Source organism: Ostrinia nubilalis, chromosome 26 (assembly GCF_963855985.1).
Source record: "Ostrinia nubilalis chromosome 26, ilOstNubi1.1, whole genome shotgun sequence".
Taxonomy (NCBI): domain Eukaryota; kingdom Metazoa; phylum Arthropoda; class Insecta; order Lepidoptera; family Crambidae; genus Ostrinia; species Ostrinia nubilalis.
In genome coordinates, this window is record NC_087113.1 from 162,142 (window position 1) to 180,118 (window position 17,977).

Sequence of the window (17,977 nt, forward strand, 5' to 3'; positions counted from 1 at the left end):
GAAATTAAAATATGTCATATTATGTCAATGCCCATATAGATAAATACAGTGTGAGTCACGTTAAAGTGTACATATGAAAATAGATGAAACTAGACCTATTTTTATCGACAAAAAAGAGGGCAAAAAATTTTTGAGATTTAAAAAAAAAATTATAGAAGTTTTTTTCCTCCAATGAGGAAGATGTAAATCAAAATTTATTCCCCTTTTTCAGCCCTAACAAAAACTTTAAGCTAAAATAAGACTAACTGTGAAAAAATTTTGTTGATATCACGAAAATTGAATATTTTATAAGCAAATCAATATGGGAACGCGCGAAAACTGATAGCACCCCTGGAATACGGGCGGTGACGTCACACCGCTCGTTGGGCAACGACGGACGGGCGGCGCGGGTGCTAGCTGCGCTCTGTAAACTTATTTTCGTTCATTTCGATACATTTTTTATTTATATTAACCGTATCTGATGCCAACCAAATAATCTTACGAAAGTAGATTTACTTAAATGGTTGTGGATACTTTCAGAAAACATGCAAAGTACCTTTATTATTGCAGAAATCCAAGGGCTTGCAAGGTAAGTGTTCCTATTATTATGGATGCAATAAATAATTGAGTATTTAGTATTTACGCTTTTTGTAGTATTTGAGGTAGATTATAAAAGTTCTATCTAGTTTAAAAGTAAAAGTACTAGTGCTGTCAGTCAGATTGCTGTGGGTTATCGATAAAAAATAATACCCATCAATAATTTAGCAACGTTATGTCTTAATATTTTATTTTTACAGAGTTGGACGATCACGTCCAGTCGTGTTATAGACTAACTATCCAACTATCGAATTATGGACATAATGTAATACTCGTAGGGTAAGTTCATTTGAAAATACTATATCCGCAGTGTACAATAAAAACAAGAGTTACACCTGAACACAAAGTTAGAGCTACGGCATATCATTGTACATTTGTTTGTGCTGAAGATAACGAATAAATTGGAAAATCTGGAATGCGGAGGTTTTGCAGCAAGCAATGAAGAATGCAAACATACAATGGCATTAATTGGTTTTAAGGTTATATGTATAGACGTAGTGAAGATCCCGCTTGTACCGAAGTAGCGTGCTATTGGAGGAAACCAAAACTGTTGTGCAAGTTAAGTTAGATCTCAGCTAAAATTTGAACTATACAAGGCAGTATAAAAATATATGTGTCAGTAGTACTACCACCATAACCATCTGACACAAAGATCAGTCCATCGGGCTTGATGATTTTTTTGTTCACTTTAAAAAGTTATTAGTAGGTATACACTTTGTAACTTTCTATGGAATCAGTGTACGATCATGAATCGCAAGTAAGGTACAGTCAGTTTTGTCACAGTTAAAACTGGTTTCTAACTCTATCGAGGGTCGTCAACGTTTTTCCTGATTTTTATAGTTTGAGTCTGTTACGTCTTTCTTTTTCTGTTCTACTTGAATCTTCGTATCTCTCGTCTTTATTTCTATTGCAGATAACTCTATTCGGCGTACTACGCTACGTGCCCTAGCTGCCCATTGCCATTTCAGCTTGCTAATCCGTCGGGCTATGTCAGTGACTTTATTTGTCAACAATCTCGAGAATCAAGCTCCGAAACGAAACTGAGTAGGGCGCAGTTCGACATAAGCTTCATTTTGTTCGTATTCATCCGAATGCCTACCTGTTCCGATATATTCGATTAAGGACTTTGAGCATTGTGCCGAGGTCTTCCAGCAACTCTGCCATAAGTGCCATGACCACAATATCGTCAGCAACGGTAGAGATAATTAATATGGCACCGCTGGAGAGACTGCAGCACTGCCCAAGTTTCGATCGAATAGAAGGCCTTCTTCTCATATTCCACGAACGTCAAGCATAGTGGCAAGTTATACTCCTTCCATAGTTTTCTGTATAACCTGCCGCAGCTCTGCCCCAGGCAGAAAGGTTCTGGAGTGGAGACCACGTACCGGAAAACACAGCGTGGGACGTCCACCCACAAGGTGGACCGACGACCTGATAAAGATAGCAGGGAGGCGCTGGATGCAGGCCTCTACCAACTGTGCGATATTATGTGGAAGTTATTGAAGGAGGCTATGTTCAGCAGTGGACGTCCTGTGGCTGAGATGACGATGATGATGACGATAACTCTATTTTAGAGTATTATTATCTCTTTGACTTCCACAGGCGGATTGTCACAAGAATGAGAAGTATGTGTTAATACATTTTGTTCGTATAGATTTTTATCGATAACTCGATGAAGCGACAACATTATTTTACCACCATAAAACATAGTCAATAACAAGGGATAAAGTAGGTAGAGAGTTTTTAGTATTGTCTTATTGTCTTTAAAGTTTCAAAGGATTCAATTTACTTTAAGGCTTGGTATTTCTGCTAAAGTAGGTATTTCGCGCTGTCAAAATCTGCGCGCGCAATATTTCGCCGAAGACAGCGCGCCAAAGAGCTCTCGCGGCTACACAGTATAGAAATACGCAGTTTAGAAATACGCAGTTGGTTAGGTTAGGTTGACTTCCTTCCGTTCAAGCGTCACACTCACAGCACTTTCTAATACAAATCATATCCAAGTGGGAATATATTTTAGAATCGAATAAATTTTAATATAGAATATAACTGCCAAAGTAAACACGGTTCAAAGAGGCGTGGCGTCACCCGACCTTCCGGAAGTTCCGCGCCGACTAAAAGAATTTCAAGATTACGTCACCCGACCTATCGGTAACTCCTCGGGAGCTTGAGCGATTGGAAAAACATTTTATGATCAGTTACTCGTAGTAGCGATTATTTAGAGCTTGGATAATAAATTATAGTTGTTGCAATTCACAAAGCTTTGCATGTGGTTAATTACATTAATCAGTACACGCATCAATTTTGTTCAGTCTTTTTGTTAATTAATAAATAAAAATATCATACTAAAATTGCATACATATTTGTTTGTATTGGTCTGGGTGTTTTCTTTCCATAATTTATGTATAACGTATGTACGGGGCTCTGTATCGAAAATCACTATGAGCAATAAGCATCACACACGGTTACCTGGAGTGCATTACCGCAGCAAAAAGCTTGCCATCTTAAATGAACGGTATAATATCGAGGTTTCGTCAGTACAGTTGCGAACAAAGGTGTTTGTGTAGTGTAGTTGAGTTGAGAGGTCAGATTATTGAAATAATAAAACGAACATTTTATTTTTTAAATACATTTTAAAAATAATTTACATTACAGATAACAATGAGAGGATGACATTGCAAGGTGGTGCCAGTCCAGTCTTAAATCCGTTGATATATGCTGCATCTGCCATGTTTTTGCTAAAAGATTCTTCTGTCTTGCAGTTTAGACTTTTATTACAGACCTCAGACAGTATTTTTGGAAAACTTTTACGAAACGAAGGGACGCTCTAGAGACTCAAGTCTAGAAGGAGTCATATGAACTCCAAGTTTTAAATCCGTTGACATCTGCTGCATCTGCCATCTTTTTGGCTAGAAGATTCTTCTATCTTGCAGCTTAGACCTTTAGCTACAGACCTTAGACAGTATTTTTGAAACATTCTTACGCATGGTGGAGGAAGGGACGCTCTAGAGACTCAAGTATACAAGGAGTCATATGAACTCCAGTTTTAAATCCGTTGACATCTGCTGCATCTGCCATCTTTTTGGCTAGAAGATTCTTCTATCTTGCAGCTTAGACCTTTAGCTACAGACCTTAGACAGTATTTTTGTGAAAATTCTTACGCATGGTGGAGGAAGGGACGCTCTAGACACTCAAGTCTACAAGGAGTCACATGAACTCCAGTTTTAAATCCGTTGACATCTGCTGCATCTGCCATCTTTTTGGCTAGAAAATTCTTCTATCTTACAGCTTAAACCTTTAGCTACAGACCTTAGACAGTATTTTTTATTATTTATTTGTGTCAGTGTGCTCTTCTAAAGAGTGTAAGACGATTGTATGTAGGTACTATTAAAATGTAATTTTAACTCATTGGTTTTGTCTCATATTTGAGGAATGTACTATGTATCATGAGTAGAGTCTTCGTTTAAAAGGATGCGAACGATTTAAATTTCAATAGGTAGACAAAATTGATAATTTTTAATTATCAAAAATTTAAGCTTTCTCCAGTAACACTGATATTATTATACTGTGACTCATCAAAGTCATCATTGTCAAAAATATTGACAAATCGCGAACTGTCACGGCCAAAAAACTGACACGCGTCCATCCTCCGTAAGCGCCACCGCGCGACTGATTGAGATTGTCCAAGCCGTCATGGACGATTTTTTCCACATTTTTTAACATAGTAACTAAATAAGACGCAATATAAAAATTTCATCCGTTAAAAGCCCTCAAGTTATTTCTGAACTTTAGTTTAGTAAAAGATTTAGAATCTCAAATCGCTTATTTTAAAAATAAAACCATAAATAGAAAACGAATAGAGGTAACTTTGGGAATTTATTCTATCGAGTCAACTTCATCAAATCGTGTTTCCATCCGTTAATAGCCCTAGAAAATATCCTCAACTATGCCCAATAAAAATCTTAGCCTTTAATTTTACTGTTTAGTACCTCAAAAATGAAAAATGAAAACCTCATTTTCGCCATTTTCTCTGCTACCCGGCCTTAAGTAACCCATCTGCGTGCGTACCTCGTTTTGTTTCTCTATTTCAAATAAAATGTCTAAAATGTTTGTCCACTGTTTCAAATAAAATGTCACTAAAATACTTTATAAAAAATTTGTAATGAAAAATATACAATGGTAGGTGTTTTGTCTTTAGGTAGGTACTCGCATTAAAATGATCTTTGCAATAATATCGACTGGTTTTTGTAGATAACGCTTTCTCCCTTTTCGTTAACTTACACCATTTATGTATTTCTCAACTTTTCTTAGCTTTAAAAGTATTTTTCTGGGGCACTAACCATTGTATTAGTATAAAAGGGTTATTATACAATATCTGCATGGTATTTTTTTCTCCATAATTCTATAAAACTCGAAATGACTGCACGAGTCTATGAGCGCGCGAAGGAGCAATGCCATCCCGGCGGAGGTAACGGGCGGTGTGACGTCACGCGCTAAACGGTCAAGTGCGAGTTGATTTTTAAAACATCCAACTTTGAATGCCCATAGAAAATTCAGTTTTTGAGATATCGAAAAAATTCTTTTACTAATATTTTTTATATTTTATGTTTGATCTTTTTACATTATAAAATAATTACACTCATCTTCCTCATTACTTATTGTAAAAAAAACGTAATAACTTTTAAACTAAGCGGTATATCCTGATAAAATAAAAACAGTAATAATCCCAACTAATATTATAAATGCGAAAGTAACTCTGTCTGTCTGTCTGTCTGTCTGTCTGTCTGTCTGTCTGTCTGTCTGTCTGTCTGTCTGTCTGTTACGCTTTCCCGCTTAAACCTCGCAACCGATTTTGATGAAATTTGGCATAGAGATAGTTTGAGTCCCGGGAAAGAACATAGGATAGTTTTTATCCCGGTTTTTGAAACAGGGACGCGCGCGATAAAGTTTTTCTGTGACAGACAAAATTCCACGCGGGCGAAGCCGCGGGCGGAAAGCTAGTGCTAAATAATAGACGATACTGAAAAAATACATAAAATACCCAGAAAATGCCAACAAATAATAAAAAATGATACTTTTTGAAAAAAATATGCTTAAAAATTCGTATTTTTTTGATTATTTGATAAATTTCTCCAAAAAATGCCCCTATAACAGGTGGTTTTTATTACTTTGTATTATTTTCTATCGTATTATCTTTTTAAAACCAAAAATCGCATGTCTCTATCCCTATCACAACATTTGCTATGATCGTTTGAACAAAGGCCTGCCACAACATTATTCTCCGCTACAGGTAGAGACAATTTTAATTGTAACTAAAATGCTTATTTTACTTCGAAATCTTTTGTTTTTATTTGAAATCTAACTTGTCTTTATCAAAATTACAAATCTAGAGCCATTTTCAGTTTCGTTGTTAACGAAGCGTTGAATGGCGCGCCCGGAGAGGCTTAGTTCAAACGATCATTGCAAACGTTGTGATAGGGATAGAGACATGCGATTTTTGGTTTTACGAAGGTAATACGATAGAGAATAATACAAAGTAATAAAAACCCCCGGTTATACGGGCATTTTTTGGAGAAAGGACATCATCCATTTTGGTCCAAAATCAAAAGTGCCGGCCAAAAAATAAAAGTGCTGTATTCTGATAGAATACGTCCGCCTTGGCATTTATTACTATGGCACCAAAGCTGTAGCACCACTGTGCATCGTAGTATTTGAGTTCTAAAAATATATGAAACGACTGACTTTGATCTCAAATACTACGACGCACAGTGGTGCTACAGCTTTGGTGTCATAGTAACAAATGCTAAGGCGGACGTATTCTGTCAGAATACAGCACTTTTTTTTATTGGCCGACATTTTTGATTTTGAACAAAAAATGTATGAATCGTCGATGAATTTTAGATCTCAAATACTCGACGCACAGTGGTGCTACAGCTTTGGTGCCATAGTAACAAATGCTAAGGCGGACGTATTCTGTCAGAATACAGCACTTTTTTTTTTATTGGCCGACACTTTTGATTTTGAACAAAAAATGTATGAATAGTCGATGACTTTTAGATCTCAAATACTCGACGCACAGTGGAGCTACGGCTTTGGTGCCATAGTAACAAATGCTAAGGCAGACGTATTCTGTCAGAATACAGCACTTTTTTTTGTTGGCCGGCACTTTTGATTTTGGACCAAAAATATATGAAACGTGGATGATGTCCTTTATCAAATAACCAAAAAAACACGAATTTTTAAGCAGATTTTTTTCAAAAAGTATATTTTTTTATTATTTGTTGGCCTTTTTTGTGTATTTTATGTATTTTTTTAGTATTGCATGTTATTTAGCATTATTACTGTTTTTATTTTATCAGGATATACCGCTTAGTTTAAAAGTTATTACGTTTTCTTTACAATAAGTAATTGGAAGAAAAAAAATTCTATAAAAAATTAAAAAAAAATCTCAAAAAAAATTTGACCTCTTTTTTGTCGATAAAAATAGGTCTAGTTTCATCTATTTTCATATGTACACTTTAACGTGACTCACACTGTATAAAGCATTTAATTGCAAAATAATATTAAGTATTTTTATCATCAAGCCAGTCAGTGGTTTTATTCATTGGTCATTCGAGCCGGATTAATAGCGGATACAGACATTGACACATGACATTTTTATTTCTTTTACTAATGAGTTTGCAATCAAACAGATCTTTATCGAAACGAATTTGAATTTTCATGAGCTTGTTCGAATCCGCCTCGCATGAAGTCGCATCAAATATGCGGTCATGCGTGGTATTCATGGTTGTTTTTTGTAAAAAAAAAATATAAAGATATGGTCGATATCTCCTTCTCCCTAAATCGTCTTACGTAATAAATGGATAACCCTAAAATAATATTCCCATTATTTTACCCTTTCTATCCCTTTAGGTTCCTTCTAATGAATCTCCTTTACACCGTGTACGTAAGACTGTTTATTTGTTAAATTATTTTGTAATTTGTGTAGTGTCAACGAACGTGTATAAGTAATGCAAAAGTATCATTCGCGTCCATGTATTGTTTAGGTAGACGAATATTAGCCATTTTACTCGTAGATAACAGTGAGGTATTTATTTGTAGTTTAGAAAATTAAGACAGTATGTAGTTAGATCCAAAATTTTGAGTGACTTCCTTCGCGAACAAAAAATAATGTTGCATATTATAGTATGTTGAAGTAATATCTGTCATACGCTGTGAAAGAAAGTCTGTAGTCATTTTAAGGTCTATTTACATAGCTCCGTGATGGATTCGTTGCATTATATGGTGGTGGGTCTTTATTGCATTAGCTGAGTCGCGCTTCTCGCGAACACCACGTAGCAATGTGAATATGTTACGGTCAATGTTATAAATGTGAAAATAAACGCCGGTTATTATGTAATAATGTTATAATTATCGCATGATTTGGTAAATGTGATTAATATGAGGTCATTTATGTGTGTATAAAACTAAATAGGCGGCTTAGGGGTGGTCCAAGGGCCACCCCCGCCGCACCTTAACCTATTTTTCACTTTTAATCAAAACATTATGTTATGGGCATCATGGAAAATTTATATTATGTAAGAAATATCCCAAACTCATTATGCGTTCAAAAATTTTGGCTGTATAAGAGCACGTACACAAGATGTTGTTCTCTTCTAAGATATTTGTTAGTATTGAGGTTGAATTATTAAATAATCACTGTTAAATGTTATTAATTTATCACTTTTACCGCGACTGTCGGTAATTATTCATAATAACCGGTTATTATTCATAATTTTCAATTTATCACATTAACCGTAACAAATATATCATAAACCGTCGAGTGCGAACAGTGTCTTTAACCGTTGCTCCTGTGTCCTCAGCGGCGGAGCGGACGGGTTAGACGCGGACGAAGCGGCCGAGGCGGGGTCGAGCGCGTCGCCGGGCGGCAGCGGCGCGCGCTCGCTGACGCCGCCGCCGCCGCGCACGCCGCCGCGCCACCGCCACCGCCACCGCCACCGCCACGCCGACGCCCCGCCCGAGCAACACACGCCGCAGGCGCCCAGGGACCCGGTACGATTCCATTGTTTACCTTTTTACCCGACTACGGCAAAGCCAAAGGAGGGTTATGATTTTGACAGGCTATGTATGTATGTATGTATGTATGTTCATGTGTTCCCTCGTAACTTCTAAACTACTTATCAGAATTCGACAAATGACATATCATTAGAAGCGTCTTAATTGTCCGCTGGTTATAGGCTATATGGGGTTTCACAAAATCTAATTTACGTATGTAGTTGCATAGTAATTTTCATGTTTGGAAAGGCGTAGTCACACGTAACATATAGGTACCTACCTACCGTAGCACTTTGACAACGTGTGACTACGCCTTTCCAAACATGAAAATTACTATGCAACCACATTAGCAAGTTTGTTCAGTTCAGTATTCTGAAAATCTTGTTTTATACTTTTTCAGCGTCGTTTTTTGTCGTAGTTGGGTTTTAGTTTTTTTACTTTTTATTTATTATCCGTCTAAAGCCTGGTCCGTGAGCACGTAGAATCCCGTCCAATTACCCCAAGCTGCCCATCCTTGTCGCTCGCACGTAATTATGTTGCTGTCGCGCTCGCACACTCACTGCGGGTGCCCGTCGTACAGTCGCGACAGCAATAATAATTACGCGCGAGCGACAAGGATGGGCAGCTTGGGGTCATTGGACGGGATTCTACGTGCTCACGGACCAGGCTTTAACACTGTACACTAAAAATAATAGGGACGTTTCTTAGTTTAAAAAAAAGCAAGAGTTTGAATTAGTCCGTCATTTAACTGATCAAAAAATACTCGACACGTATTTTTCACTTTTTCAAACTAATGAAAATTTAAAGAGAAAACGCCCCAAAGTTCAAAGGAAGAGGCCCGTGACGTAAATGCGTATCACTTTGTGACATCACGTATACGTGTCCAATATTATTTGATAATGTAATTGGAAGACTAATGCCCGTTTTCACCGTCAATCCCTATTTTTTGGGTGTGTAATGTATGATATAACTACATATCATATAATACTTAGAGGATATAACATCAAATTATATAAAATCGTTTAATATAATAATTATTTACTATAATAAACGAATAATATAATTTTAAAACGAATAATTTTAAGACAAATAACTATTAACTGATATAAAATGGTTTGATATAATGAATATTTTCTATAAAACTTACAATGTATACTATTTAAAACAAATAACATTCAAATCATATAAAAATAAAATGTCGAACAATCAAATGAGATAAAATTCTTTTCCTATAAAACTTAAATCATATAACAATAATAATTTTATATAAAGTTCATTTGTTATAATAAGCATTGCATGCAGCAAGCTAGCAAGCAAGCAAGCTAGCAAGCAAACTAGCGTGCAGGCAAGCAAGCAGGCAAGCAAGCAAGCAGGCAAGCAAGCAAGCAAGCAAGCAAGCAAGCAGGCAAGCAGGCAAGCAAGCAGGCATGCAGGCATGCAGCATGCAAATTTGACTAAAAACTTGAGACTTCTGTCACGGCTCCGGCACTGCGGGGCTCTGGCGGTCCCTCGCGTGCTAATCGTCGCAGATGGCTTTCGCTCGACACCGCGTCTTCGCCCCTCCGTGCCTACGCGCTTCTAAATTACACTCTAGGGGTAGGGCAGACAAGACTACGTGGAGTCGGTTTTACGGCGATTCGTTTTTGTCACTAAAATCATTTATAAGTCAAGCTAAAGAAGAACATACTTAAAGTTATATCTATCAGAAATTATATCAATTAAAGAGTATAACAAATAATATTTATTACAAGTAATGGTTATGTGAAATAATATTTATATTAAACAAAATTACATAAAATGAGTCTTAGATTAAGTAAGGTTTATATCAAATGTCTTTATGCGTTGTGATTGGTATCTGAAATGATATTATTAGAAATGATTTATTATATGAAGTAAACATTATATGTTAAAAAATTATATCAAGTGTTATTATAACATACGTTTATTATACAATATGAACGTTATTGAAATGAATTTATATCATATAAACTTATATAAACTGTCACGCACCCCTATTTTTTAAGTGACCCATATGGTAACAGAATTTTGTTTTCATAGGGGTCATTAAAAATTAGGGATTGATGGTGAAAACAGGCATAAAAGTGTTTTTTTAGAATTTCCTAACTGCGCGTTAACAATGTCATAGTTTTGTTTGCTCAAATTGGGCATATTTTTTTTACATTAGCATATTATGTTGGATGTACAAATTAAGCAGGCACAACTACCGCTAATTTTTTCGTAATGCATCCATGTAACTTCTTGTACGTTTTATTCAAACGTTTCTTTGAATTCCAGCTGAGCTCGGACGGCGGCACCACCCCGCCGCGCCCCCCCTCGGCCACGTACAGTCGGCGACACGTGAGTAGACGTTCCTAGTGTTTATTTATGAATGACGATTTGTGTAAACGAGTATGAGGTATAGTCTGGTCTGTGAGCACGTAGAATTTTGTCCAATGACCCCAAGCTGCCCATCCTTATCGCTCGCGCGTAATTATGTTGCTATCGCGCTCGCACATTCACTACGGGTGCCAGTCGCACAGTCGCGACAGCAATATAATTACGCGCGAGTGATAAGGATGGGTAGCTAGGGGTCATTGGACAAAATTCTACGTGCTCACGGACTGGGCTTTAATTACACTGAGGTATATTGAACTTTGTTTGTGTCAGAGCGCGGCGTCGGCGGGCAGCTCGCCCATCACCATCAGCTTCAAGAACGCGCGCGCCAGCCCCTCGCACGCGCCCGACCAGCCTCCAAACGGTTAGTGCTTAGTTCGTTCGTTTCAGCCGAAAGACGTCCACTGCTGGACAAAGGCCTCCCCCAAGGATTTTCACAAAGACCGGCCCTGCGCCGCTCGCATCCAGGTACCTCCCGCGACCTTCACCAGATCGTCGGTCCACCTAGTGGGAGGCCTGCCCACGCTACGTCTTCCACGCTAAGACGTAGTGCTTAGTACTTCATTTTAAATACAATTTGAAAAATCGAACCGGCTAAGGCGGGAATCGAACCCACGACCTTTCACTTGCCGGACGACTGCTCTTTCAACTGAGCTACTTACGGCCGAATACTAAAACGCCATTTAAATATTTGATGGCTTCTCAAATAGTTAAGCAGCTCCTAAACTTACATTTCGCATACTCAAAACAATATCTGAGCAGTTCTCAATTTGTAAGCACCTCTCAAATTAAGTTGCACTTAAACGCCACTCAAATGAATTTTCGCATACTGAAACGCCATTCAACGCTAAGCATTACTCAAACAACTGTCAAATCGTCTTAAGCAGCTGTTAAATTTGAGAGTGCTTGCCCGGTATCTTAAATCCTATTCTTATACCTAAATCGACCTAAATAGTGGTAAATAATGTGTGTCATCGTTATCATTTCTTTCGAGCCTTGAGGAAATACCTAGATCTAATCGCAGGAACGCAATAAGGCTGAACGCTATTGAAAAATAACATTATAATGACATGCAATTCCGAGCGAGGTTCCGCGTCTCTAAAGAAACGGTGTTGTTTCTGGATTCATAATTTGGAAGCTCTTTGAAACCCCTCACCAAACGCCATACAACCAGTGGACCAAATACTTATTATAACCCTACTGTTCTACGCAACGGGAAGTTATGAACGTGTACTAGGTGATATCTTCCACATCTAACAACCAACTGTGCATCGTATAGTGCACGAAGTAAAAACTAAAATAGCTGCTATGAAACCGCAATACATAAACATGCCTATTTCTGAGGAATAAGGGGACATCGCTTAAGTAGCAGCATTTCCAAGAGTTGTTGATTTGTCAATTTGATGCTCTGTCAACAATGATAAATGTCAATTGTGGTTACGTTTCGGTCCACGATCGCCACATAATAGATTTCAACAATAAAAAGTATCACCTTTAAAATTATTTTTTTAATTAAATAAAAATGCAAGCATTAATTTTTTTATATGACAAAACGAGATTTATATATGTCAACGTGAAATTGTGAACTCTGTCAGTTTATAATATAACGCGTTAGATTGTAACCTAACAGTGGGTTAGGTTAGGTTAGATTGTAATTTAACTACGTCAGATTACAATCTGACGGAATTCACAATTTTACGGTGACATATATAATAGAAACTAAAAATAAACTGTTCTATGTTAAGTTGATTGAGTATATATCCATAAAAGACAATACATAAACAAACGATGCTGCGTGTAATGGATAAAAAACGCAAAGTTATCATTTGTGTAAATGAAAACATACTTTTTTTGGTAAATGTTGCCATTATGTAAACATTTGAGAGCTGCTTAGCTGATCACGGCTTCAAATCCGTTAAGTGGCGTTTGAGAATACCATTTAAAATTGAAGGATACTTAAATTTAGGAGCCCGTCAGCTGAGTGAAAGATTTGAGTAGCGTTTCAGTATTCGGCCGTTAGACACTCGATGAACCCATCGAAATTTTTATAACTCAGCATGTCCATAAGCCCAAGGCGTCCACTGAAAATCAGTGTCCAGCCATGCATTTAGCTGGCTGGATATACTGAGTGGGCGTCCTTTTTGGCACATCGCCTTATAATAAAATGAATCAAAAAATCAATCAAAATTTTCATAGGCTCTATAATGTCTTAAAAAATGTCTAATAGTGACACTAAATGGGAGCCTATTTGGCACGAAAGTTCCTATATTGTTGTCGATATTTATTGTCTTTTTTGTTGTGTCATTTTTATTTTAACAAGTCTTTGTATCGTAAAGTCTGAGAGCTTGAACGTTGTGTGGTTCCCAGCTGCGGCGGAGTCGCGCGTGCGGCGGCCGCACGCCGCCTTCACGGACGAAGACGAGGCGCCCGCGCACGCGCCGCCCGACCTCGCGCATAAGGGTAAGCACGCAGCGATCCAATCGATATCATATCGATTCAATTGCTGATAGGAATTGATACAGATTTATTACAGACTAGCTTTCCGCCCGCGGCTTCACCCGCGTGGAATTTTGTCTGTCACAGAAAAACTTTATCGCGCGCGTCCCTGTTTCAAAAACCGGGATAAAAACTATCCTATGTACTTTCCCGGGACTCAAACTGTCTCTATGCCAAATTTCATCAAAATCGGTTCACTGGTTTAGGCGTGAAAGAGAGACAGACACAGTTACTTTCGCATTTATAATATTAGTATAGATTATACCGTAAAAAAAATTAATTGAGTTATTTTGGGCCCCATATGTATCGATATGCAGCAACATTTTTCACAAAATGGTCTCCTTAATTTTTTGTCTCCGTAACAACTTGCAAGCTACTTCGACTTTTATTCTGTATAGCGATTTCAATATCCAACTCTCCCTCATTTAAATGATGTAACTGTTTTTGCTGGTCGTTAGGTCGCGACAGCAATATAATTACGCGCGAGCGATAAGGGTGGGTAGCTTGGGGTCTTTGGACAAAATTCTACGTGCTCACGGACCGGGCTTTAGTTAATTAATAAATGATGTTCCTACAGGCAAAGAGAAGAAAGATAAAGACAAAGACAAGGACAAGGACAAGAGCAAGAAGGCGTCGGCGGCGGCGGAGAGCGACAAGGACAGCAAGAGCGCCGAGGAGAAGCGCAAGCACATCAAGAGCCTCATCGACAAGATCCCCACGCAGAAGGAGCAGCTGTTCCAGTACAAGCTGGACGCCGCGCACATCGACGCCGCGCTCATGGACAAGAAGATCCGGCCCTGGATCAACAAGAAGGTTTATAACAAAATTCCTGAAAGATTTAAAATAGCTCCTGCAAAAGTAATGACCAGAAAGCTTAGGGAATGGCTGACCACTTCCTGCTTTTACAGTGTTCAGGAATTTCTGGACAAAAATTTGCATGTTAATGTATTTTAGCAGAATAGAGCACTTTGTATTTACAACACTATCTGTATCAACCTATTCTTTGCAAATAAATGTCTTTGTCTTTGTCTTTGAAGATCATCGAGTACATCGGCGAGCCCGAACCCACGCTCGTCGACTTCATCTGCAGTAAAGTGCTGGCCGGATCCGCGCCGCAGGGCATCCTGGACGACGTGCAGATGGTGAGTCTGTCCCGCCGCCTGTCCCGCGGGACACGCGAGCCCTGTCCCACCCGCGGCGACTTCATCTGCAGCAAGGTGCTGGCCGGCTCCGCGCCGCAGGGCATCCTCGACGACGTGCAGATGGTGAGTCTGTCCCGCCGCCTGTCCCGCGGGACACGCGAGCCCTGTCCCACCCGCGGCGACTTCATCTGCAGCAAGGTGCTGGCCGGCTCCGCGCCGCAGGGCATCCTCGACGACGTGCAGATGGTGAGTCTGTCCCGCCGCCTGTCCCGCGGGACACGCGAGCCCTGTCCCACCCGCGGCGACTTCATCTGCAGCAAGGTGCTGGCCGGCTCCGCGCCGCAGGGCATCCTCGACATAGTGCAGATGGTGAGTCTGTCCCGCCGCCTGTCCCGCGGGACACGCGAGCCCTGTCCCACCCGCGGCGACTTCATCTGCAGCAAGGTGCTGGCCGGCTCCGCGCCGCAGGGCATCCTCGACGACGTGCAGATGGTGAGTCTGTCCCGCCGCCTGTCCCGCGGGACACGCGAGCCCTGTCCCACCCGCGGCGACTTCATCTGCAGCAAGGTGCTGGCCGGCTCCGCGCCGCAGGGCATCCTCGACGACGTGCAGATGGTGAGTCTGTCCCGCCGCCTGTCCCGCGGGACACGCGAGCCCTGTCCCACCCGCGGCGACTTCATCTGCAGCAAGGTGCTGGCCGGCTCCGCGCCGCAGGGCATCCTCGACATAGTGCAGATGGTGAGTCTGTCCCGCCGCCTGTCCCGCGGGACACGCGAGCCCTGTCCCACCCGCGGCGACTTCATCTGCAGCAAGGTGCTGGCCGGCTCCGCGCCGCAGGGCATCCTCGACATAGTGCAGATGGTGAGTCTGTCCCGCCGCCTGTCCCGCGGGACACGCGAGCCCTGTCCCACCCGCGGCGACTTCATCTGCAGCAAGGTGCTGGCCGGCTCCGCGCCGCAGGGCATCCTCGACATAGTGCAGATGGTGAGTCTGTCCCGCTGCCTGTCCCGCGGGACACGCGAGCCCTGTCCCACCCGCGGCGACTTCATCTGCAGCAAGGTGCTGGCCGGCTCCGCGCCGCAGGGCATCCTCGACATAGTGCAGATGGTGAGTCTGTCCCGCTCCCTGTCCCGCGGGACACGCGAGTCCGAGCCCTGTCCGCTCACCGTCCCACCCGCGCTGCAGAGCAGTACAGATATGACGATCGTCTCTCAATCAGCTTTGACTCAGCGTTGTAGGGCATCCAGGGTCCGACGTGGAGTTCTGGATAAGATTAGATAGTTCAAAATTATTGTTTATGTTTCTATAACAACTACCATTAATCGCGCAGGTGCTGGACGAGGAAGCGGAGGTGTTCGTGGTGAAGATGTGGCGGCTGCTGATCTACGAGCTGGAGGCCAAGCGCGCCGGCCTGCACAAGTGACCCGGCTCGCCGCCCGCGCCGCCGCCCGGGGCCCCCGGGGTGACCCCGCCGGAGCCTGAGACCCCCCAGGCGGCGCTGCGGTGGGCCCCGGTGCCCCCGCTGCTGTGCTGCCCGCTGGCGCGTCCGGCCCTGCCCCCGGGCGCGTTGTCTCGTCCGCGCACGAGTCCACACGCGCGCGCTATCACCAAGTTCGGCTGCTTCTGCATCTGACCCGCAGCCGCTTGTTCCGTCGTTATGTTTCCGTCTTCCAAATAGTTTACTCGCGTATCGGTCTATTGTCTCCGTTGTTTTGTTCCGCTTCGCTTTAGGCCCGGTTTTTTGATTCGTAGTTAAAATAACCGATGGTCAAATTTGACAGATGTCAAATGACAAGTGATTAAATATCAGAAAAAAATGTTTTTCGAACAACGGTTAGCTTGACTTTTAGTACGTTTTTTAACTATTAGTTAACATTTTGTTAATTTTAACCATTAGTAGCAAAATTTAACAATTTGTTATTTTAACTATGAATCAAAAAACTGGCCCTCACTGAACTTGAGTTTCTGCCGGTCGATTCGCCGAGTTTCTCCCGAGGATTCCTCGTGAGAAAATTTCGGACTTTGAGTCGATGATAAACGTCAGTCGATATTGACGCTCGGGCTTATTAGTCACCGACCTGAGCTCCCCCGATGATTTCGTTTCCATGTTTATCGTCTTGTTAGCGGATCCACATCTGACACGCGAGACCCTCCCTGTCAAACCCCGATTTACTCCGATCTTTGACTCCTCACCGATAGGGTCGGGAAAGTTTCAAATGTTTAAATAAAATATTAATCGCATGATAATAAACTAAATGGCAGCGTATAGCCGGAAATATATAATCAGTGTAGTAGTAGTAACTATAAGTCACTTTTATCAATAAAATCGTGTATACCATAAAGAAAAATTGATTGTACGGGCGTTAGCATTCAATGTGGTGACACTTCGTGTGAACTATCATTAATTTAATGATGTACGAGTATGTGTTGATTTGTTCTCGGAAACGGCTTGTTCTGCGAGATTGAGATTTATATAATAGTTTGCGAATAATTTGAATGTTGATTGTTTTAAAATTCGGCTTGTTAAAATAATTTGACACTGTGTACTAAATGTAATAAGTATCTGATATATTTTTATGTATACTTGGTATTGGTATTGCTCAAGACGTTCATTTGTACAAAAGTACATCGTCTTCTGACGTGTACATAGGTTTCATTTTTTACGCTTATGTGATAGGCTAATACTTGTCCAGACGTTGACTCTCAGAAAAATAGAACCAAAAGTATTATAACTTGGGCGAGTCAGTCTAACTTGAACTTATTTTTCTGAGGGTCGAATGTATTAATTTCTTGACAGATCTATTTATAACTAATGTATTCATCGCTATTTATAATAAACGTTCCGTATTGTTCCTTCGCGGACTGTGTACTCGTATGTAGTAATGATATTTAACCGGCTCGTCTACGTTGCGGCGGTATAACAACATGTACTTACTCTGACATACAATTAAACTTGTGACGCAACGTAGAACGTTACAATAATATAATAGAGTAGTATTTTTTCTCTCACTAAAATCCTTAGACAAGACGAAAATGAGTTCTTTTACATTCATTCCGCTAGGTCACGTGATTTTTGATGATTTTTATTGATTTGGAGGTGTCTCGACGAACGCGTTGTAAACCGTCGGCCCGAGGCGCCTCCGCGGCGCGAGCGGGCGCGTGTATGTTGCGTTGTGTTTGTGTGTGTGCGGCGGCGAGCGCGTGCGAGAGGCGTGAGGCTGTGTGAGTGCGCCGCCGCCGCGGTGTCAAGTGATTACGTTTAATAAGTTTAATTTTACCTCCTAGGGTTATTATTAAATATATAATATAATATCTCA

The 17,977-nt window shown here is 40.8% G+C and overlaps 1 protein-coding gene across 1 annotated transcript in view; it reads left to right on the forward strand.

The window, feature by feature from the left end:
• LOC135084387 (RNA-binding protein 25-like) overlaps positions 1-17,977 on the forward strand; it is a 52,301-nt gene extending 34,324 nt beyond the window's left edge. Inside the window, 7 exon segments of the mRNA XM_063979161.1 lie at positions 8,436-8,625; positions 10,924-10,986; positions 11,296-11,386; positions 13,390-13,482; positions 14,096-14,331; positions 14,556-14,660; positions 15,991-17,977. Of these exon segments, the coding sequence (XP_063835231.1) occupies positions 8,436-8,625; positions 10,924-10,986; positions 11,296-11,386; positions 13,390-13,482; positions 14,096-14,331; positions 14,556-14,660; positions 15,991-16,083 (871 nt within the window). The 3' untranslated portion in view covers positions 16,084-17,977.